A 23915-nucleotide genomic window follows, 5' to 3' on the forward strand; every position below is an offset into this window, starting at 1 on the left:
CAATAGAAAGAGGAAGTTTGAACTGAAAATTAGGTGAAGATACATCCACAAAGCACACATAGGCTGGGTAGGGTGTGACTGGTGTAGTGTGAAATACTACACAGGAAGAATCTTCAGCATAGAATAGCACATAGACAATCTTAAAAGGAACAACCCTCATGATATCACATCCATCTTTACAAGCGAGGGTTAGAGGCGCGGCGTTGCATGAGGTTGTTCATCAAGGCAAACAAGAATGCCATGACAAATGTAAACAGTTGGAGAGCTTGCACATCACCTTCAGCTTCTTCCAATTCTTGTAGTCGCCATGCTATTTCTTCAAGGGGTGTGCGGTCTGGCATCCTTCTTTTGAGCAATGTCCTTGAGGACCTTTCTGATGATCTTCCGAAGTCGGTGAACTCGTATCAAGTATGCCCAACACTTAGTCTCATGATGACCACAACCTTTGCATTCCTTACAAATGATCACCCTCCTTTGTGGCTTGCGGCTTTGTTGCGGTGGTGCTTCCACTTACGTCATGTGTGATTGAAGTACAAGCTTCACGTGCCAAGAAAGCAGCAACTAGATTTCGAGCTCGAGGGATATGCTGAATTTTTACCTCTTCAAATTGGTTGCAAAGTTCCAATGCTTGTTGATGTCGTGGAACCAAGCCTTTGCTCCGCACCTTCCACTAACTTGTTCACACACTAGTTGAGAATCTCCTTGCACCTCCAGTTGCTTGGCATGATGTTCTTGTGCCTTTTGTAGCCCAAAAATGAGCGCCGAGTACTCAGCTTGATTGCAAGTACTTGCAGGTGAAGACTTGTTGTAACAATACTCCTCACCACCCAGTGAAGTGAGCTTCACACCCACGCCAGCCACCTTGGTCGAAGGTTTGTAAGCTCCATCAAATTGAAGAATCCAAGATGTCATCACACCAAGACTAAAATTCGGACATCCCAAGTTTCTCGGTAGTCCAAGATAGGTAGGAGGAGAGGGTGGGGAGAATTCAACACTTGAGCCAAACGTTCAGCACCAAATAAACTTGCAATCCTTTATTGATAGTTTATCTTAAGACCAAAAAGAATTACAACTTGAAGCTCGAAATGAGGCACAAAAGGTTGATTAGGTACAAATGGATTCCTTGGTCGAAACATTACCAACCATAACCGAGGCCTAGAAACCTTTGTAGTGAGATTGAGAATAAACCATTCAGGACAAGCTTATCCACAGGAATCAACAAGCAGATGCGCCAAATCTCCCCCCAAGCTTGGGGAGCATCCCACCCTTCGATGAAGGACACCATTTTAATTACCTCTGAAGCAGCAAGTAGTTCGATCACCGCACAAAGTAAAATCAAAATTCTCCCAGCGTATCAGTAGTTCTTCACCATGAATCATCCACAGTGTATCATTCCACTCGTCATCTCCTTGAACAATGCACTGGACAATCAGCTGTTGAAGGTTGACATGAAGATCAAGGAAGACATCTCGTGCATTGGTAGCCGTAAGGTGCGGAGGACCAGGCACCAATTCCTTAAACACGTCGAGAAGTGACATAAATGTCCACCCTCCTCGTGTGGCGTGTATCCATGAAGTGAGCTTGGAGAAGTTCTGAATCGGCGATCTAGCAAGAGATGTGGATAGAGCACATAAAATGAAGTATTTTTGCTTTTTACAGCAAGAGCAAACTCCCCACGGTTAGAGAGTTACAGTTCCCATGATTTCAATATATGAACAAAAATCATTACATTTTTACCATTTCCAACTTGTTGGCCCAATGATAAGTCTCCCTTTTGTGAAGGGGGAGGTCTTGGGTTCAAATCCTACTCTTTAATAAAAAGAGAGGAGAGGAGAGGAGAAGAGAAAGAGAAGGAAAAGAAGAAGAAGAGAGAGGGGGGCGCGGGATCTGCTGTTACAGTTTTGCATGAACTCAGAAAATTGTCCACAACCAGAAGCCGCAGCAGTCCAGAGAACTGTCGCACAGGCAGTAGATGCACGGAGCGATAAGACTGTCCATGACCAGAAGCCGCAGCAGTCCAAGAAACTATCGCACGGGTGAACGGCACGGGTGAACGCAGTAGACGGGCAAAGTGAGAAAACTGTCCGTGACCAGAAGTGCAGCAGCCCAGAAAACTGTCGCGCGGTCAAACACAGGAGACGTGCAAATCGAATGTGCACACAGTAGCTTAGAAGGAGCACAGATGGTATAGTTTTGTAGATGCGACCGGTACGAGTAGAAGATTCGCCACTAGCCGTGGAGATTCGTATCCCAGCAGCCACACCAATTCTATTAGCCGGAAAAGAAATTGAGACTAGAGGCTAGAGGCTAAGCATGGCGACGCTCGAGGGCCATAGAGAAAAGGAGATCGTGAGGGCGAACCGTTGTCATAGGAGGGAAAAAGGAATTAGAAGTGGAGGGAAGGAAGAGGAGACTATGACACAAGGGGAAAAGGAGAGGGGGAAGAGAAGCATGTACATGATAGGAGGAGGAATGTAGAGATGGAGACATCAAGGGAAGAGAACCATACTTTATTTGAAAGAAGGGATGAGAGGGAAAAATCAAAATACTAGCTAGGTGGCTTTACAAGAATGAGGGTGTCTCATCAAGGAATAGCCCCCTCCTTTTATAGCCAAAAGAGGGGGTCTCTCCCAATTAATGTATCCTCCCACATGCATGGTGTGTGTGGAAAAGTCTCCCATGTGGGCTAGGCGGTTATGCACTCTCAATTTTCCACATAAATCAAGCCCCATATCTCAAGTCTATGATACTCCCTTGGTCTCTTCCCAATTTTATAATATGTTCAAACCTCTAGGAGGACAAGTGGAGGGTTGGCACAAGGAATCTTGCCACCTCATCCTACTTTCCCCATTATTTAACTTGCTCTCTTGGACCTTCTATACCTCCCCCACATGGGCCTATCCCATATGGAGGGAATAACTCAATATAATATCCATCTCCACCTATTTTATATTGCTTCTCCCATGGACTTTGAGCCATATCTCACTAAATGCAGCCTAGGTGGAGGGGTGGCACATGGAGGAGCCATGCCACCTTACATTTTATAATATTACTATCATGGATTATGTACAACACACCTTATGGGTCCTCTTACATGGAAGGGTGGCACATGGTCATGCCCTGCCACCTCAACCTTGGGCCCTATGCACACCATATTTTATTATACTATTGCCACATATACAAACACACATACATATTAATGCCTTTTTCCTTAGACAATTTTATCCATAACAACACACACACACATGCACAAAAACACACACATGCATGCGCGTGCGCACACACACTCCTACACACACACAAATACGTATTTATAATTTCTACTCTCCTAAGTTAATGCATTTCATTTCTTTTGTTGTATAATAATAGCATTTTTTTACTGCTCCTTATTAATTATATTTTTCCTTATGTGGCTTACATGGGCTTTTAGGAACTTATTTTTCCATCTTAATCCTATAGCCCTCCTTTTCTTTATGTAGACAATTATAGCTTTTCCTCTATTTGTTATTCAATTATCTCCTTTTTTGTTTTCATTTCATTTCAGTTTTTAATGCCTTCTAATTTATCGATGTAACAACATTGCTTGTTCTTTAATGAATTCTTATTTACTTAGCTATATTACTATCATGTACCTTTTCTCCTTAATTTTCTTTTGGTTTTCTAGTATCTTAGCCTTCAATATCATTTTTAGGCTTGCTTGTCTAGTTATTTTCATTATGCAAGAAACTTATGCTTTCAAATTATGTGATTTTCAAAACTTTCCTCCCTCCATGGCAAAAAGAAACTCTTAATTCCTTTTAAGATTTTTTAGATGTTTATTCTCTAGTCTAACCCTTTTTAAATTTATTCATTTATTTCTTTTAAGTTTTCTTAAAGGTTTATTCTTTCTAGATTTACTTAACCATAAACTTAGACAATTCTTTCTTAACTTCCTTTTTGTCAAATTTTAGCTTCCTCTTTTTAAGTTATTGCTATCCTTTTTTTATTGTTGTGGCTCCTCTACTAACCTTTTGGTTTTTTTAATTCCTCTATGGTCTAAGTAGAGGAACCATAGAGGGACTTGAATTCCTTATTTAGCTTGAACTCCTTATTCAACCTGAACTTTAATTTATTAATGCATTGATTTATTACATTATTTATTACTCCTTTCCTTTTAATTGTAAAATCATTACACTGGTGTAATTACAAAAATAGTATACTTCTATATTCTAGAATTTGGAGGGATTTTCTTGTTGATAGAGGTAAAGAAATAATAGGCCAAGGAACACATGCATTACATGTCTTCCCATATGCAATCACATTGTTCTAACAGTTGGTTGGTTTGGATGGTGACAAGTAAGTGGACCCTGACCTTGGATCCTAGACCCCAGCAGATAGATTCGACACCTATATTCTTATTTTTGTAACCCTACCGGGGTTTGATTGTAATTAAACATTTGAAATTAAACTAAATTTGAGTTCTTTAAGAATTCATTCTCCATGTCTAAATAATTTCTATGTTTCTAAGATATTCTATGACTAAATCGATTGTATGGTTCATTTATTGATAGGATTATTAAATCTAAACACACACACACGCACACACATGGTGTAGCCATAAGGTTATAAAGTTTGAGGTCAAAAGGCTAAGAGCTTTTTTAATCCTTTGTAGTATCTATGGTCTAAGGCACTCTCCTTATAATACCTTGATTCCATGAACTTTCTCGGAATTTTATTAATAGTTTTGTTCATCTAAAATGCGCACAACATTCCTTGTGCCTTATAGGCTTGTATGCACATGATATTCTTCAAACCAAAGCACTGTTGTCATTGGAATTTGAAATGGCTAATAGTGTGTCTGCTTAATATCATCTTGGTATTCAAATTCAATGAGATTCTATTATACAAAAATGGATATCAAGCTCCATTAGCAAATATATGTTATCAATATTTTCTCACATTTTTCAGATGCATATGTCTAATCCTATATCCACTTGATGGAAATAGGTCTCAAACTCTCTAAAGATATGTCTCTCTACATAACATTCCTCTTTTGCATGTTGTTGGTTGTATGTGCTACTTCGTAACCTATAGTCCTGAGACCTAAGATTGCATATGCTACAAGTCTCTCAAAACATGAAAGCCCCTAGGATGACTCACTAGAATGTAGTTACGCAACTCCTCCATTACTTTCTCTATACCTAAAATGTTTCTAGTGTTTATTCACACTTAGATTCTCCAATTCTTCAAGGTTGGTTTGATGTATATTATGGGGGAATTCAATCTTGGAAGCGGTTGCAAGAGGGGTGCCACTTATGTGTAGGCCATATTCCTGATATTAGTTTATGAACTACACCATCAACCATGCTCCCACACTTGGCATAAATGTGCATGAGACTATTTACCACCATTGTAGTAGACACAAATCCAGGAGTGCCAAGTTGAGAATGTAGTCCCTTTGCAAATTTCAAAGCTGCAATGTTATCACATGCTTTCAGGATGGCAAAAAAGGTAAAGCCATTTGGCAACAGACCTTGCTCTTGCATTTGTGCATACAGTTTAAAAGCCTCCTCACTTTCATCTTGCTCAGCATAGCCTAGGATCATAGCAGTCCATGTAACCACACCTTGATGAGGCAACTCGTCGAAGATACACCGTGCATCCTCCAAGGCCCCACATTTTGCATACATGTCCACTATGGTATTGCCCACAAATGCATCTGACTCAAGTATGTGGTGGAGGAATTGCAAGTATGTGGTGGAGGAATGGAAAGTAGGAATAAGGGTGGAAGGAAGTGGGGGGGAGGTAATGGAAAGGGGGGAGGTGGAGAGGGTGGTGAGGGCGTTGATTGAGGGCGAGGGGCTAAGAAGCCATTCCAATAGTCTCAGCCAAGATGCTCACAGAAGCCTGCTTCTTGGTGGCTCTTCCCATGCTCTCCTCCACTGGGTATTGTCTTCATGTAATCCCTTTCGCTAGAGTCCCCCAAGAAGTCATAGCATAAAAGAATGGTTAGCACATGCTTTGCTAACCAAGATTCATAGCACGAAAGAATGGTTAGCGCATGTTTGCTATCTTTGCATTAGTCTCTGATGACGTAACTTAAATAGAGCAAGAACTCACACATTCTGGCTTTATCAGTCTCTGTAAATGTAATCATACCAACTTCATCATGAGTTCAAAGTTCTCATGTGCAAATAGAGAGATAGAATGCAAAACATATTTGCAACTACCATTTTTGTGACTTCTTCTAGTGAGCTGCGTGGCAACTAACAAGTCTGTAGGGCACACTATTGGGATGGGCACGGAAATTGCATCGAGGGGGGAGAGGTAGATTTGAGTTGGCCCCAGGGGAAGAGAGAGGGCAAGTGGCTTTAAATGCAAGAGTGCCATGTGTCACAAAGCAGATGTGGTCCATGGGCCAGTGCATACACGAGTCAATGCTGGGAGTGGGTAGGACAAGTGCGCTGTGCGGGCTCCAATGCAGTCATGAGACATTGGGACATATGGCAAAGCAGAGGAGGGCTTTCGTATGGTGTGGGCCCATGGGGGACAGACACTCGAGAACTGCCCATGCCAGTACAAGACTAACAGTGGCACAGAAGGGATCCAAGTCAATCGTGGAGTGCCCAAGGGATTCACTCTTAGTACAAGGGGGACATCACCTGCGTGCATCAACTTCAAGACAACCCCCTATATACAGTCCATGCAACATAATAAAACACCCCTATTTAAGCTTATGAGGATACCACCAAAAGCTCACTTTGTTCCCCCCTTCCTTAAATCTATGTTCTTTCTCAATTATTTGGATTACATCATAAGAAAGTTTAAATGACATAGATTAGACCATCTTCAAATATTCACCGATGGGTAGTATTCATTTGTTTCCCTACCATGGCCTAAATTTAGCTATAGCTCAGGCTTAGTTCATGCGCAATTGGTACATGATCAATTGTCACTAGTCAAATGTGTGTACTTTTTATGTTTAGGGGGTAAAAAGTTGTATTTCCGTATACCTGTCCCTCTTCCTCCCCAAAGATGTCAAGGTCCCCTAACTTAAATTTAAAATTGAGAAAATTTAAAAGGGCCCCCACCCCTAATGTATAAGCTTATGCCTCATCTTGAAAAACCCCCCTATTGAACACTCACGTGATATCATAAGTTTCCCCTTGTGAATCCCTTGGGGTGGAGTGGCAGCACAGTCAGCATGGCGAGTGGACTCCAGAGCACAATCAACATGGGAGCACACCATGCTATTTGCCATGTGGCATCTCATCATTGCATGTCGTACTATGGCACAGAGGGCACATGGGCACAGAGAGAGAGAGAGAGAGGGGGGGGGATGGGGGGATTATATTTATACATATAAATCTTTATATTTATATATACCTATATATATATATACATAAATATATTATTTATTTATTTCTATATTTATATTTATATTTGAAATAAGAGAGAGAGAGATGATATATTATATATTTTATATATAAATAAAATATATTTTAGAATATATAAACTACTATATTATATATTATACATTATATACAAATATGCAATATACAATATATATCTATTTATATAGAATTGTTTATAAAATAGAATATTATATAGAATATAGATATAATATTTTATATATGTATGTATGTATGTATGTATGTATGCATATATGCATGCATATATATATATATATATATAGAGAGAGAGAGAGAGAGAGAGAGAGAGGGGGGGGAGAGAGAGGGTGCTCAGGGGGGGGAGAGAGAGAGAGAGAGAGAGAGAAGAGAGAGAGAGGGGAAGAGAGAGAGGGCAATCAAGGGGGGAGAGAGAGAGAGAGGGAGGGAGAGAGAGGGCGATCAAGGGGGCCACATTGCACAGTGCCATTAACCACAAGGTAAGAAGGCGACCCCACCAAAGATTTCAAGAAGGCACATGGCCCCATTCCCAAAAAGACAAACAGCATCGAGGAAGACACATAGGTTCTAAGAAGCCACACGGCACCACAGAGAGACACAGAGAGAGAGAGAGAGAGAGAGAGAGAGAGAGAGAGAGAGAGAGAGGGAGGGAGAGGGAGAGGGAGAGGGAGAGGGAGAGAGAGAGCGGGGGGGAGGGACAGACGGAGGGAGGGAGAGAGAGAGAGAGAGAGAGAGAGGGGGGGGGGGCGATCAAGGGGAGGGAGATGGGGGAGAGAGAGAGAGAGAGAGAGAGAGAGAGAGTATATACATATATAAAGAAAATGTAAAAATATATATACATAAATAAATATAAAAATATGAGAGAGAGAGAGGGGGGGGAGGGGGTAGAGAGAGAAAGAGAGAGAGCAGTGCAGTGGACCCCTGTTTTTCATTTCCTTGCCAACATGCCAACTATATGCTAATCGTAACATATGCATGCCCAAAAAAAATAAGGTGGCTGCTCAAATTTTCATCATGAATGGTTGGGCAAAGGAATGATTGCAGTTGACATCAGATTTGATCCGCACAACTTGAGAATTGCACATGTCAACACATCTAATTTAGGTGATAGTGTAATGATATAATCATCATCTATCTATCTAAAATTTTTTATTTTTAAGTTACCAAGTGGCATTCAAGGGGAGAGAGAGAGAGAGAGAGCAAAACACACATAAACAAAAGTCGCATGCACATCTAGATAGAGGCACACACACACAAAAATTCCCAAACAATCAAAACACATGCACAAAAAATCAAAACAATGTGCAAAATGGTCAGAGAACAACTAGGCGCACAGAGGGACGCCACGTGGCGAGCTACACAGCAGTTGACAAGTCTGCAGGGCAGACTTTTGGGACGTGTACGAAGATTGCATCGAGGGGGGAGAGGTAGATTTGACTTGGCCCCAAGGGAAGAGAGAGGGCAAGTGGCTTTAAATGAAGGAGTGCCATGTACGAAGCAGATGTGGTCCATAGGCAAGTGCGTATGCGAGTCAATGCTGGGAGTGGGTAGGATAGGTGCATTGTGCAGTCTCCAATGTAGACAAGGGACATTGGGACATATGGTAGAGTAGAGGAGGGCTTTCGTATGGCGCAAGCCCACAGGGGACAGGCACTCGAGAACTGCCCGTGGTGGCAGTACAAGATTGACAGTGGCACATAGGGGATGAGAGTTAATTGTGGAGTGGTAGCACAGCCAGCATGGCGAGCAGACTCCGGAGCACAGTCAGCATGGCAATGCACTGCGCTATTTTGCCATGTGGCATCTCATGTTTGCGCATCGTACTGTGGCATAGATGGCACATGGGGGGAGAGAGAGAGAGAGAGAGAGAGAGAGAGAGAGGGGGGGGCGGGGGGGAGGGGGATGATATTTATATATACCTATATATTTATATATACGTCTATATAATTATCTCTGTAATTATAAACATAAATATATTATTTATATATTTCTATATTTATATTTATAGTTGAAATAAGAGAGAGAGAGAGAGAGAGATCATATATTATATATTTTATATATAAATAAAATATATTTTAGAATATATAACTTACTATATTATATAAAATATAGATATAATATTATATATAGAGAGAAATAATATATATTAAATATTATTTAATATATATTATATTATGTTATATTATACATTATATAAAAATATGCAATATACAATATATATATATACATAAATATATATCTATTTATATAGAATTGTTTATAAAATAGAATATTATATAGAATATAGATATAATATTATATATATATGTATGTATGTATGTATATATGTATATAAAGAGAGAGAGAGAGAGAGAGAGTATATATACATATATATGGAAAATGTAAAAATATATTTGCAAAAATAAATATAAAAATATACGAGAGAGAGAGGGGGGGGGACAGAGGGGCGGAGAGAGAGAGAGAGAGGGCAATTAAGGGGGGGGAGGTGGAGAGAGAGAGAGAGAGAGAGAGAGAGAGAGATCAAGGGGGGGGAGAGAGGGGGGGAGAGAAAGGGCAATCAAGGGGGGGGGAGAGAGAGAGACAGATTGGGGGGGGGGGAGAGAGAGGGAGGGAGGGAGGGAGGGAGAGAGAGAGAAAGAGAGAGAGAGAGAGAGAGAGAGAGAGAGAGAGAGGGGGGGGGGGGAGAGAGAGAGAGAGAGAGAGAGAGAGGGCGATCAAGGGAGCCGATGTGCAATTAACCACCACAAGGTAAGAAGGCGGCCCCACCAAGGATTTTGAGAAGACACACGGCCCCATCCCCAAAAAGACAAACAGTGCCAAAGAAGACACATAGCTTCTGAGAAGCCACACCGCACCAAAGAGAGAGAGAGGGGGGGGTGATTAATGTTGGCAGGGTGATGCTTCTAGAAGTTGTAACGTGAGTTAGTGGTGGCTGATTGGTCAGTCCTGGTTGGCAACACTTGTTGGTCATGGGACCATGCTCGCAGTCTTACGTGATTGGAGAGAGGAGCATAGCATGGACACTTGGTAGCCTTCATTAAGGAACTAGATGTTTACATGGAGGCGGCGTTCTATTGGCGGTGATCCTTGGAGCATTACAAAGGAGTTCACGTAGAAGGAATAGGTCTTTTTGTCGAGGCCATGGGCCATAGAACCGTGAGCCATAGCTAGTAGAGTCATGCAGTTATGTAGGGTTTGTAGTAGAGTCATTTTGTAGCATATGTACAAGAGCCAACAAATCTCGTAGGATTGAGGCATGTTCTTGTTGAAGTTTAATAGAAATAGTCGAGTGTTTTTGTGTCCAATTGCTACATGAAGTTTCTGTTGTAAAGCTATCAGTGGTATCAGAGCAGGTTTGATCGAAGGATTTTGTTTCTCTTACGTGCATGTCAAAGAGATTCAGTACGAAACGAGCAGCTACACCACTTGTGTTTCCACGAAATACTAGAAGACCTAGAAGCAAACGATGTCGAAGAGAAAGGCTTGGTCTAGACGTGTTGGCGGAGGCTTGCTTCCAAGACTATTTGGGTATTTTACCATAAATCAATGGATTTGAAGCAGACGAAGTGAGAGGCATTCGTGATCAGATTCACGGGCAGAAATTTTGTAAGTTGGCAGCTAGCAACCAAGTTATGGTTTATGCAAAAGGGCTTGTGGGAGGTTGTGTCCGGGACTAAGAAGGAACCTACAACGGGAGAAGCTGAGAAAAGAGCGTGGAGGAAGAATAACGACAAGGCAATCGGCATGATGGGACGAGCCTTGGGGGAGGAATATTTTCATCATCTAGAGATGACAAAGTCAGCCGTAGCGAACTGGACGATTCTCGAGGCTCTATTCGAGACTAAGATGTGACATTCGAAAGCAAATCTTAAGCAACAATTGTATGATCTTTGTATGGGTGAAATTGAAGATCTGTCAACATTTCTAAATCACATGCAGGTGTTGTTGAAGCAGTTGCAGGAACTTGGTGCCAAGATTGAGACAGAGAGAGAGAGAGAGAGAGAGAGTAGTGCAGTGGACCCCTATTTTTCATTTCCTTGCCAACATGCCAACTATATGCTAATCGTAACAAATGCATGCTCAACAAAAATAAGGTGGCTGCTCAAATTTTCATTATGAATGGTTGGGCAAAGGAATGGTTACAGTTGACATCAGATTCGATCTGCACAACTTGAGAACTCCACATGTCAACACATCTGATTTAGGTGATAGTGTAATGATATAATCATCATTTATCTATCTAAAATTTCTTATTTTTAAGTTACCAAGTGGCATTCAAGGAGAGAGAGAGAGAGAGAGAGAGAGAGAGAGAGAGAGAGAGATGCATCTATGTCTGCATTTTCCTAAGGAAGGGTTTAATGCATGTGTGTGTGAGTGCATGTGGGGGAGAGAGAGAGAGAGAGAGAGAGAGATATGGATGCATCTATGTCTATATTTCCTTAAGGAAGGGTTTAATGCATGTGTGTGTGAGTGCATGTGGGAGTTAGTCGAAGGAAAAGAAGAAAGAGAGAGAGAGAGAGAGAGATAGATGGATGCATCTATGTCTGCATTTCCTTAAGGAAGGGTTCAATGCATGTGTGTGTGAGTGCATGTGGGAGATAGTCGAAGGGAAAGAAGAGAGAGCTCTTTTATTCCTCAAAAACCAACAAAAGACATGTCATACAAAAAGCTCTGAAGTCGAGCTCGAACTGCCTTGTCAGGCCAACTAACTACTAGCCATCTAACCTGGGCAGGGAAAAATCAACAAGTCTATTGACCGAAGCCTCATAGTGGGCGACCATGAGAGACGTGGGAAGTTACCATAATAATACCATGACAAATGTGCACTGGAACATGGAAAACATACAATTTGGCCTTTGAAGTTTGGCATCTAGTTACTAGCGTAAGTGGAGCACTCAGGGTTCCAATAAGTGTTCGGAGAAAATATTTTTCTCAACAAATCACAAAACTTGGGGTTTCAAATTTTGAAGGTTTTCCTTGAGAATTTGTAGATTTTCAAGCTAAAATATAACTAAATTGCCTAAAATTTTGCAGATTTTAAAATTGAGAAAACATTTTTTAGGGGTGGAGACTAAGATGTTGCAGGTTCACTACATATGGTTTGCAGGTTTAAGGTGAACACTGGTTCCAATACATCAGCCAAGCCTCAAGGTCGACAGTTACTCGAACAATGTCTTCTTGCCAAACACCGTTACATTGCAAGCTCTTGGGCCATCGAGCCTGTATCGTCTGCATATGTATAGTTAGAAATCTGCCTTGCATTTGCGGTGTGGAATAACGCCGCGAATATTTCATGAATCATGATTGCTAAGATTGCGAAGTTTAGAAATAATCAAAAGAAACTGACGACAGTAGGCCTGTCTAGACCCGAGGTCTTTATAAATATAGTAGTTGGCTTCGGTACACGGAATACACATCTATAAATGATCTAGGCTCAAGCAAATCGGGATCCCAATGCTAGTTCCGTTGCCTTAGCCCCCGAACCCGGATCCCAAGCGACGGCCTCACAGGCTCAAGCCGCACAGCGGCGATGTATGACATATGTTTGCGACAGGTAGATCATAGAAGTGCTACGTTTCTTTATCTGCGCATTCTATGACATTTATAAAACAAGGTGGATAACATTTATTTAAAAGCATTTGGAGGATTTGTAGCAGCTGTGGCGCGCGGTGAACACGGTCGTCTCCGTTTGAATACGCTTCAAGTCTCGTCGTCCATTTCGGATCAGAAGCCAACTGAAATGCAGACTTGTTTGCGGTAGCGCGATAAGTCCGAGCTTTCCGGCTTTTTGCACTCGGCTGTCTTCGCCGCTCTTGTTGCCTCTTCTTGCATCGAGCTGCTTTGTCTTCGCATCCTTACAGTTGTAGCGGATGTGGATGATGAAAGTCACGTCGCTGTTTCTCATCCTCGTCGCACTGCAGCACGCTGCTAGCATTGCGCAAGCAGCCGAAGTGAAGCATTACGAATGGACAATAAACTACGCGTTCTGGTCGCCAGATTGCGTAGAGCGCCTGTTGATTGCCATCAACGGACAGTATCCGGGCCCAACCATACGTGCTCACGCTGGGGACACGATTATTGTTAAGTTGCAGAATCTCATACCCACCGAAGGTTTGGTTATCCACTGGCACGGAATACGGCAGGTGAGTTTCATGGATACGTCTAGCCTTTGGTGCGTTGTTGGGAGAAACAGAACATTGATATCGTTACTGATTAAGGTTTTCTGCTGGAGTTGCAGATTGGCACACCATGGTTCGATGGGACTGCGTCTGTTTCTCAATGCGCCATCGCTCCAGGGGAAACGTTCGTCTACAAGTTCTTAGTCGACAAGGTGCGGTTGCTCACACCGGGAAAATGTGGGATTTGCTCAGCTAGACAGTGAATGAACTTCATTCGAAATGTGCAGTGATGTCTTTCTGTTCATTGTTGCCATGCTATGTGCTATGAAATCAAAACTTTCTTCCTGCCCAGGCTGGAACATTCTTCTACCACGGGCACTATGGCATGCAACGCGCGGCAGGATTCTACGGGTCGTTGATCGTGGAAGTGGCAAGAGGAACGAAGGAGCCTTTCAGCTACGACGGAGAGCTGAGTGTGGTGGTGAACGATTGGTGGCACAAGAGCTCGCACGATCAGGAGATCGGTTTGTTGTCAATTCCGTTCAGATGGGTGGGGGAACCGCAGGTAAGAAGATACTGAGAAGCTCGCATACCTACTGAGTGACCAGGATATTTTTGCGCGTGAGATATGATGAAATGGTTAGTGTGAATCGAAATGCAGTCGTTACTGATCGAGGGAAGGGGGAGGTACAACTGCTCGCTGGTGCCCGGAGGTGCTACACAGGCGGCTGCGGGGGACAGTTTGGCGTGCGACGCGACCAATCCCCAATGCTCGCCATACGTGTTGGCGGTGCAGCCGGGAAAGACGTATAGGCTGAGGATTGCGAGCGTTGCATCGTTGTCGTCGCTCAACTTCGTCATAGAGGTGAGAGAAATCGGAGCCACTTTTTCGTTCTTATCTTTTCTAAAGCCGGAAAGTTCCACCCAATCTTCGAATTCCGGTCGCTGTTGAAGTTTGCGAGTCGTGCACGATGTGAACTTCACTTTTCTTAGTGAAGCCCGATCTTTGAAGTTCCACAGCTGTTGAAGTTTGTGTATCGTGATAGATAGGGGCGAGGGAAAGTGAAGGCGATCGGATGCTGTGTGTCTTTCAGCGTTCAATGAGTTCCGACGTTTTGAGAGCCGAGTCTCTGGGCTGGCAAATGGTTCTGATTCCTGAACTTCTCAATAATAAACATAGTTTGGCTAAAGTCGTAATAAAGATTCTTGCGACTTCGTCATCGAAACATTAAATAGAGACGATTGGCTCTTGCCGACTTCATCGTTGCAAAAGAAAATAGATAACTTAGACGTTGAATATTATGAGATCTGCTCAATGACAGTCGCTAGATACTACGAGATCTGCGCACATGACCATCGACTTTTTAGAAGGCAATATATAATTTTCTTTCTAAAAAGCTCAAAAGATCACGTTACACGTATTTGTGCTCGATCGGATGGCTGAGATTTAATTTCCACGCATTTCTTTGGGCTGAAACGGACGGCTGAGATTTAATCATTACTGAGATTTAATCTCATGCATGGACTGAGTCCGATGGCTGTGATTAAAGCCTCATGGAGATTTACCCTGGTCCCTACTAACGTTTCTTGTGTGTGGTTTGAATTGGACGAGTTTGAATGGGATGGTTGAGATTTAACCTTGATGGTCTCGCAAAATGTATGGTACTATGAGCTGAATTAGATGGCAGAGATTTAATGTTGAGTGGTTTTCATTTATGGGCAGCGGCATACAATGACGGTAGTGGAGGCGGATGGATACTACGTGGAGCCGGTAAAGGTGGAGAATCTGGACATTTATTCTGGCGAATCTTTCTCTATTCTGTTGACGGCAGACCAAGCGGTAGATCGAAACTATTGGGTGGCAACCTACGTGCGTGGGCGGCTCCCAAAAACACCGCCAGGATTGGCGATTCTCAATTACATTCCCAACCCATCCTCCACCACGCCATCGACGTCTCCACCCATTAGCCCCGCTTGGAATGACACTGCCTATAGTCTCGCCCAACGTCGTCGCCTCCTCGCCGCCCCCTCCTCCCCTCCCCCACCTCCCTCCTCCCACCTCCAAATCCACCTCCTCAACACCCAGAACCTCGTTGATGGTGCCCATAAATGGTCCATCAATAACCTCTCCCTCTCCCTCCCCCCCACCCCCTTCCTCGCCTCTCTCAAACTCCGCCTCCACAATGCATTCGACCCCTCCCCTGCCCCCTCCTCCTTCCCTCCTTCCTATAACATCCACCTCCCCCCCACGAATCCCAACTCTTCTGTCGCTTCTCGCCTCTATATCTTCCCCTTCAACTCCGTCATCGATTTCATCCTCCAGAATGCTAACACTCTCACCGTCAACAATAGTGAGATTCACCCCTGGCATATGCACGGCCATGACTTTTGGGTCCTCGGCTATGGCGAGGGGCTCTTCAACCCCGTCAAAGACATTGGTAGCTTCAACTTGAAGAACCCACCGCTCCGTAATACCGTGCCCTTGTTTCCATATGGTTGGACTGCCGTTAGATTCATTGCAGACAACCCCGGCGCTTGGCTTTTCCATTGTCATGTGGAATCGCACTTCCATATGGGAATGGGGATTGTGTTTGCTGAAGGAATAGATAGGTTGAAGAAGCCGCCCAAATCGACACTTGGGTGTGGTTCGACAAAAAAGTGGTTACCGTGAATTTGTAGCGCAAGGAAAGTCCTATCATGTTGTAGGCAATTTTGATTGTCTACCCTTGTTTATGCATGCCAATTATTTAGGCTAATTTTGTTTTTTAATGTTTTGCAATTGTTGCTCGTATTTTTAAAAGTTGAATTCTTAGCCCTTGGCATGTATCAGAATTTGCTCTTTTGAAACCTTTGTTCTTTTCCCATGAGTATTTTGTAAAATGAGACATCACATTAACTACAGGCAGTGTACAAAGCACTTTAATTATATAATTGTGCCCAGCCCATAGTCCATAAACTTTAGAAAAAGAGAATGCCCAATTAACTTAAGCCAAGGAACCTTAATGATTAACGTAATAAAATTAACAAATTTCCTAGAAGTTTCTCCGTTGATTGCCATCTTGTCTCCCTCTGTCTTGCCTTAGCTCGGCTCTCTCTCTCTCTCTCTCTCTCTCTCTCTCTCTCTCTCTCTCTCTCTCTGACACACACACACACACACACACACACAACCCCCCCTTCCTTTCCTTGTTGGCGTCTGCCTCGTCTCCTTCATTGCTTCCTACCAGATCAGGAGCATTTGATCTTTGTTAGCAAGTAGCTCAAGGAAGGCTGCACCCTTGCTAATTATTTCCCCTAGTGCTCTGAATGAGAGGTGATATGCAAATTTTCTTAAAGAGCTTGACTGGCAAGACGATTGGAGAGTTTTGATACGACTGACAATTTGAAAAATAAGATCCAAGATAAGAAGCAGACTAACATCTTGATCTTTGCTGGGAAGTAGTTGGAGTAAGGGTGAACCTTGGGTGACTATAACATTCAAAGGGAGTCGACCTTGCATCTTGTTCTTTGCCTTCGAGGTTGGTTTTTTGGTAATAGACCGTTCCAAACTAGTTTTGTAGGAATGGTGATTCTGAGACAAAGATCGCCAAAAATGATCCACAAGAATTGCTTAGGATGAAGCCATGGGGAGGCAATTGGATGCAGCAAAAGTACAGATGATTGCCATAGCCAGAAGAGCTGTGTGAATGAAGAAGAAAGAGAGGCAATCATAGTGCGTGTGTGAGAGAGAGGCGTTGGAATTTTCTTGAGAAAATTAGGAATGCATTGGAATTGATCCGGGTTGAGAATCATTGGTAGGTTAGTAGCTATGAATTTTTGATTAGGAGCGACCCATTAGTAGAGCACACAACTCTAATGTGAACTTAAGCAATGCCAAGCATTGTAAAGCAACCTATTACAAGCAAATAAGCAAAACATATAGCGTAGCTGCAAGAAAATAGGTGCAAGGAGTAGAAAGATTAGAACATAGAAATAGTATACAAGCAATGCAATAAAGCCGTTTAACCAAAGATGATGGACTCAAGTAATACCCAACAAAACATAAGACAATAAACAAGACACCAACATGCAAGTAACTGTGAGCAAATACATGAGCAACAATGACAAAGTAAGCATTGATGCACTAGATAGCAAGACAGTGGTAGTATAAAAGGAAAGACATTGCAACAACGACAATAGTGTTGTGTGATGAGTTGGTCAAGGCTAGATGCATTATTTAGCATGTCACATTTGAGTTGAATAATGACTTGGCATTGGAGCCTCTCCAATATCATTCCCCCTCCCATATTTGTTTGATATTGGAGCCTCTCCAGTATCATTCCCCCTCCCATATTTGTTTGATATTTGCATCTCAACACATCTTCTATGAAATTAAAGAAGAACACATTCTATAGAGGTAGTAGTAGCTTATGGGTGTCTTTGTACATGAGCAAATTGGGAATATTTATGGGAAATTATAGGTGTTGCTATAGCTAATTTCATGTCAACCAAAAGTGGTTCTTGTGCACATTGATCCACCTACAACTGATAAGGAGGGAATCAATCCTTAAAATTTCTTCTCCATCCTAGCCTTTTAGAGGATATAGAGCAGGCCATAGGTGTAAGTGCCCTTAGTTTCACATACTTAGTGAATCTGATCAAAGTCATAGTTGGGTAGATGTCAACATTTGCATCTTGCTCAACTTGACCAACAATAGTTGACGGCCCATTCTTGGTTCCCATAGTAGGGATAGAAAGATGGATACCTGATTCACCTAGAGGCTCCTCTAAGTCCACATTCATGTATGGCTCCTTGGAACTAGGGCAAATACAACCTAACTTCATGGTGTCCAAATATCAATTGGGTAGCAATCATGAAAATTTGTATACTCGTAGCTACAAGGCAAGACCTTTTTGTTTTTCTTCTTTTAGATTGCTTTGCCATTGTAAAGGCCTTATCAAGCTCAATCTATAGATCTCCTTGGCCTCTTCTCCTTCATGTAAGTTCCATGCATAGGCCACTTGATAGATAGGCCTTATCCAAATGGCCACATTAGTAGGAAACCATAATATCATCCAATCAACCTATGGGTCAATGCACGATCGGGTGTAGCCAATCACAAAACTATTTTAGGGGCAGTTTTGGGACCGCAATATGTGGATGATATTTTGAATTTTGAAAGGACTTGCGCTCATCGAAAATTTTCCCAATGTAATGATTGCCTTACTGGCATAATAATAAGACACAATCTATCAAAACTTGTTATTCTAAACACCACAGAGCTGAACACATGTCACTACATGAGTAGTTCTACCCTCTTAGCGCAGTCTCCTTGTTGCATCTTTGTACATCAAACTATCCATAGTCTGTGTTGTCATCTACTTGTAGCTCGCCACTTGTTATCTATGCGAAGCTCTCCAGCGTTGATCTAGATTCTCGACTACCGCACTGACGTTGGCTCAATGCGGCTATTGCACTGGTTCTTGGAGGTGGCTGTGGCTACTTCCAATTAAACCAAAGAAAATACATTTATGCTACTGGGTTGGGTCATGTGAGACCCGTGTTGGAGTCACACAGTTGTTCATATATTTCACTTCAAGTTTAAAATAGGTGGTTAAAAGTTAGTCCTAAATGAAGGAGAATGTATTTCCTTGTGCAACCACCACACTAGTAGCCTCATGGGGCAAAAATTGAAAAAAAGAGATTACATTTATAAAACTAAATAATTGTTGAGAGTCTTAGAGCCAAAAGATTACATCCGGCAAGGATAACCACTCCGCCATTGTTGAATAGTTATGAGCCTCATTGAGAAAAAGTTACAAAGAGGATATTTGAACAACTCAGTACTACCGATTGCTAATAGATCACTAACAATTATCATATTCATAGAAGCTAGTCTAGCTTGCTATGTCCGATTTTTCAGGGAGCTGGTGGAGAGGCCGAAGACCGTACACAAATGCAAGTTTCAAGATCTACCCCCTCCCCCCAACAACACGAGAAAACTTAGCTATGAAAATCCTTAGCTCTTTGTCAATGTCTCCATGGAGTCCATAGAGCACTACCATAAAGAGGCCAGATGTGTGCATGCCATCCAAGGTGGCGACTTGAAGTTGTGGGGGGAATTGATGGAGATTATGGAGACATCCACAAGAGTAGGAATTTCAAGTCTCAGCGAGTGTAACACAATGATCTTATACGAGAAAGAAGACAAGATTGGGATCATGTTGTATTGAGGAAGGGTAGTAATGTTGGTAGCTGTGTTTCTTGCAGTTTTTGGCATGGTGAAAAGAGTGGGTGAGCAACCGAGTAGATGAGTAGATGAGAGCTGGAGGAGGGAGCGTGTAGCAAGATAGCCAAGCAAGGGAAGATGAAAGATGGAGGAGGGAGCGTGGAGCAAAGAGCAGAGTAGGGGAAGATGAGAGAAAAGTAGCCAAATCATGTTCGGGGCCACACTTAAATATGCTCTAATATTAATAATCCACCTTAAATTAAGCAAAATTTGAGCCACCTCGGTGACTAAAGGCCTGGTGGTGCCACCCAAATAATCAGGAGCTACCTTAAATTAATCAAAATCCAAGACAACATGGTGGAGGCGTGGTGGTTGGAGGCCCAGTGGTGCCATCCAATTAATCTCATGAGCCATCTTCAATTAATCAAAATTCAAGCCACTAATTAATCGTATGCCTAGCCACCTAGGTATTGCTGTATTTTGCAGACATTCTTTGCCATGCAAAGCTTCATCAAAAGGCCTTTAAAAATAGTAAATTTTGGTGACGGCATCACGATGATTGGGACTAGATTGCTTGTTTTACCCCAAAAATAATCACTGGCATGCAAGCCCGTCGAATCTTAGAATCATGAGCTGCTATTTTATCTCATGCCACCGTGGTGTGACTGCACTAAAAATAATCGAGCATTGTTTTGCCCCAAAAATAATCACATGCAAGCCCAACAATTGCATGCATGCAATCACATGCCACTCAGTGACTAGTAATTAATTGCACTAAATGTAATCGAGATGTCCATATGATCTTGAAGGAGCTACCATGTCGGTGACTGATAATTAAGTGGCAATTAAATCGCATGCATGCCGAACTAGATTTCTTGTTTTGTCCCAAAAATAATCATCGACATGCAAGCCCATCAAATGCTAGAATCATAAGCTGCTTTTTAATCTCATGCAACCACGATGACTGGTAACTAACTGCCCCAAAATAATCGCATGCAAGCCCGACATGCAATCACATGAAACTGTAGTGACTGGTAATTAACATTAGGACGTTCAAATAATCATGAAGGAGCTGCCATGTCGATGACTAGTGGTACTTAAATCGCATGCATACCGGTGCACCATATGGAGGGGCAAGATTTCCAATGTGAGGTGGTGCTGCCCAAATAATCATGAAGGAGCCGCCATGTTGGTGACTGATAATTAAGTGTTAATTAAATTGCATGCAAGCCTGGTCAAAACTTGAGCCGCCAATTTCACTTGCCACCCGTTCGGATAATCATCAAGAGTCACCATGGTGGCTACTAATTAATTAATTGCACTCTACCTAGTCGCATGCACATCAGCTCTTTTTGGTGGAAAAAGACTTACGGTTTAGCCGCCTCAAACAACCACCATCACATGAGCCAACCACCACAGTGGCCTTCACTCTACTTAAGCCTCCACTATTCTATTTCATTCACCATTTTTGACTCCTTTCACTATTTCATCTAATTATTCCTTCGCCATTTTTAACTCCCTTCACCCTTACCTCTCAACCTTTCTCTGTTGCACTCTTCCTGCAACTTCTATCACCTCTCACAATGGATCCCCTCCCAAACATGCCATCTTGCTCCTCCATCTCTGCATAGTGTGAGAGCATCTCACACAAGCTTTCCTCTCCTAGTCTTGAAATCGTGACATGCCATAGCTCCTCACACATTCATTCCTCCCCTAATCTTGATACCGTGACATACATGATCTCCTCACATAGTCTTCGAAAGCATGATTTAGATTCTCTCTCCAACTGCACCAAGTTGATAGTTGAAGTGGATGTGAAGGATGTACACATTGTCAGCCTATTGTCAGTCAAAGTCAAAAGATCAACGTCAATGAAACCATGACTGAAAATGCACTAGGCATTCCTGGAGGTGATTTGCAAGTGTAATTCTTGGAGAAATTGTGAAGAGATCATATATTTTAGATCTATACCCGGACACTCAGAGTAGCATAGATGGTGGAGTCAAGGTTTTGAGCTTACTAACAAGTGTTTAGGATCTGTTGAAATAGACAAGGTAGTACTTTCCTAATATGAGAGGAACCATGAAGTTTTGGCATTTCCAAATGGCAGTAGAGAAATTGAGCAAACGTACGGAAGACGTACGGTCTCTTTCTCAAAGGTAATTTACAAGAGCATGATGAATAACTTGAAGAATTGCAAGGATGTGGATTTACGGAGAACGTACGGTCTCTTTCTCAAAGGTGATTTCCAAGAGCATGATGAATAACTTGAAGAATTGCAAGGATGGCAAATCCACATCGTCATCTCAGTCAATCAGATATGCTATGCACCTCATGGGTACTTCCCTCAAATCATTTTTTGTGCAATATGATACAAAGGTGAATTTTTTACATGGAGAGTGCAGAAGCCAAGGTGGAGGAGGCAAGATCAAAGGCCTTGCAAAAGCACAAGAGCAACCTGAGGTAGTTGAAAAAATGGCCAAGATGGAAAAGCATAGAAGAAAAGAAGCAGAGAAGCTCATCAAGCTACTACATCAGTAGCTTGATGAAGTTAGAATGGATGGGGACAAAGCGGAGCAAGAGATAGCAGAGATGAAAAAAGTTCTTGAAGATCAGAGAGCCGACAAGGAGACTCTTCACGAATGGCTCCTGCAAAATGCCGACAAACTCATTGAATATCAATAAAGATGAAATGATAGAGAAACTAAAAAGGGAGAATGCAAAAACTAGAGCATTGATGCAGGAGCTACGAGAGAGCTTCAAGTCAAGGAAGGATGCAGATTGGGTAGAGAGTAGCCATGGTCAGGAGACAAAGAGAATGTGCAATTTTGGTAGGATATGTACAAGTCCATGAAATCAGATTATACTAGGGCTTTGCAAGAGCTTGCCATGGCTCTTGAAAGTTTTGACAAGCAGGCCTCCATCCTATCTGAGACCCAAGAGAGAGTAGATCTCTTGGAACATGCCTAAAGTGAAGCTGCTAAACAATTTCACCAGGTCCAAGAGTAGCTGATGGGAAGAAATTAAAAAATAGCTTGCTAATGCATAGGGTCAGAGTATGGTATTGACAGCCGCAATAGTTGAATCCTCTTTCGATGCAATAGGGAAGGAAATGCATGGTCTTTTGTCTGCACATCATAGATGAGTATGTTCTACATGCAGATATGCTCTACATATGTTTTGCTTTGGAGTTTTTGTGAATGTAAAGTCGCTTTGCATAGGACCTTGTTGTGCTTACCCATTGCTCATATCATGGAAACATCAATTGTGCCTTCCTACTGCATCTATCCACAGTGAGAGATGAGATGTTATAGTTAGGTGGATCTACTAGGCAAAAAGAAAGGGCCTTGAAGGGAAGGACTAACCCCTAAAAGAAGGGAGCCTGAAGCAAAGAAATCCAAGCTCGAGCCTCAAGAGGAAGGGCCAATCCTCCCAAGAAGGGAACCTGAAGGGAAGAAGTCTAAGATCTAGCCTCGGGAAGAAGCCTCGGATCCCCCAAGAAGAGAACCTAAAAGAAAGAAGTCCAAGCTCGAGCCTAGGGCCAATCCCCCCCATCAGGGCCGATTCTCCCGAAGCGGATGTAGCCCAAAGAGCTCAAAGTGACTTGATGACTCAAAGCATAAAGTAAAATGTGGAGCCAACTCCTTGAAGGAACTTGGAGCAAGAAGGGCCCATCCTCCAAACGATCAGATATACCTAAATGACCTTCAAGTGACAAGATGTAGCTAAAAGACCTCAATGTATGAGATGTATCTTTTCAATTATTAATGAAACCACTATTTAATTACTGCCGAAGTTGTCAAATGTTTGTAGCCTTTGAATATAGGTTTCCTTTATACAAATAAGCTATTTTAGGATCTTTCTTTATATAAAAAATCTATTTTATGATCGCAACCAGCACAGTTGTATGCATTGTAATAAATAATCTCACAATTTAGGATCGCAACCAGCAAGGTGGTAGTACAAGATAGTGTGGTGGTTGGTTGCATACAATATATGGGCCCTTGAGATCTTTAGAGGCAAGGACCATATCGACATGCCCTATATGTCCAGTGGCATGTCGATATGGCCCTTGCCCCTAAAGGGGACCCCTCAAGGGCCATATCAACAATTGCATTGATCCAAGCTATTTTAGGATCCTAGTGGTTTCCTTCAAAATTATTACAAGATGAATATGATCACCAACCCGATGGTTTTACAAG

General features: G+C 42.3%; 1 protein-coding gene across 4 annotated transcripts; it reads left to right on the forward strand.

The window, feature by feature from the left end:
• Positions 1–12837: 12837 nt before the first annotated feature.
• On the forward strand, positions 12838–16239 carry LOC147906148 (L-ascorbate oxidase-like). 4 transcript variants are annotated; one of them, XM_087383401.1, is made up of 6 exons: positions 12838–12942; positions 13025–13531; positions 13627–13719; positions 13860–14072; positions 14169–14372; positions 15231–16239. In XM_087383401.1, the coding sequence occupies exons 2-6, from the start codon at positions 13259–13261 to the stop codon at positions 16176–16178; spliced, it is 1731 nt and encodes a 576-aa protein (XP_087239527.1). In that variant the 5' UTR covers positions 12838–12942; positions 13025–13258; the 3' UTR covers positions 16179–16239. The 4 variants fall into 4 exon arrangements, with proteins under 4 accessions (XP_087239527.1, XP_087239525.1, XP_087239537.1 ...); XM_087383411.1 differs by having other exon boundaries at positions 12859–12942; positions 13310–13531; XM_087383406.1 differs by having other exon boundaries at positions 12865–12942; positions 13046–13531.
• The last annotated feature ends 7676 nt before the right edge of the window (positions 16240–23915 follow it).

The sequence above is a fragment of the Dipteris shenzhenensis genome, chromosome 1 (assembly GCF_047967505.1).
Source record: "Dipteris shenzhenensis isolate YYH24624 ecotype China chromosome 1, Dip_SZ_1.0, whole genome shotgun sequence".
Taxonomy (NCBI): domain Eukaryota; kingdom Viridiplantae; phylum Streptophyta; class Polypodiopsida; order Gleicheniales; family Dipteridaceae; genus Dipteris; species Dipteris shenzhenensis.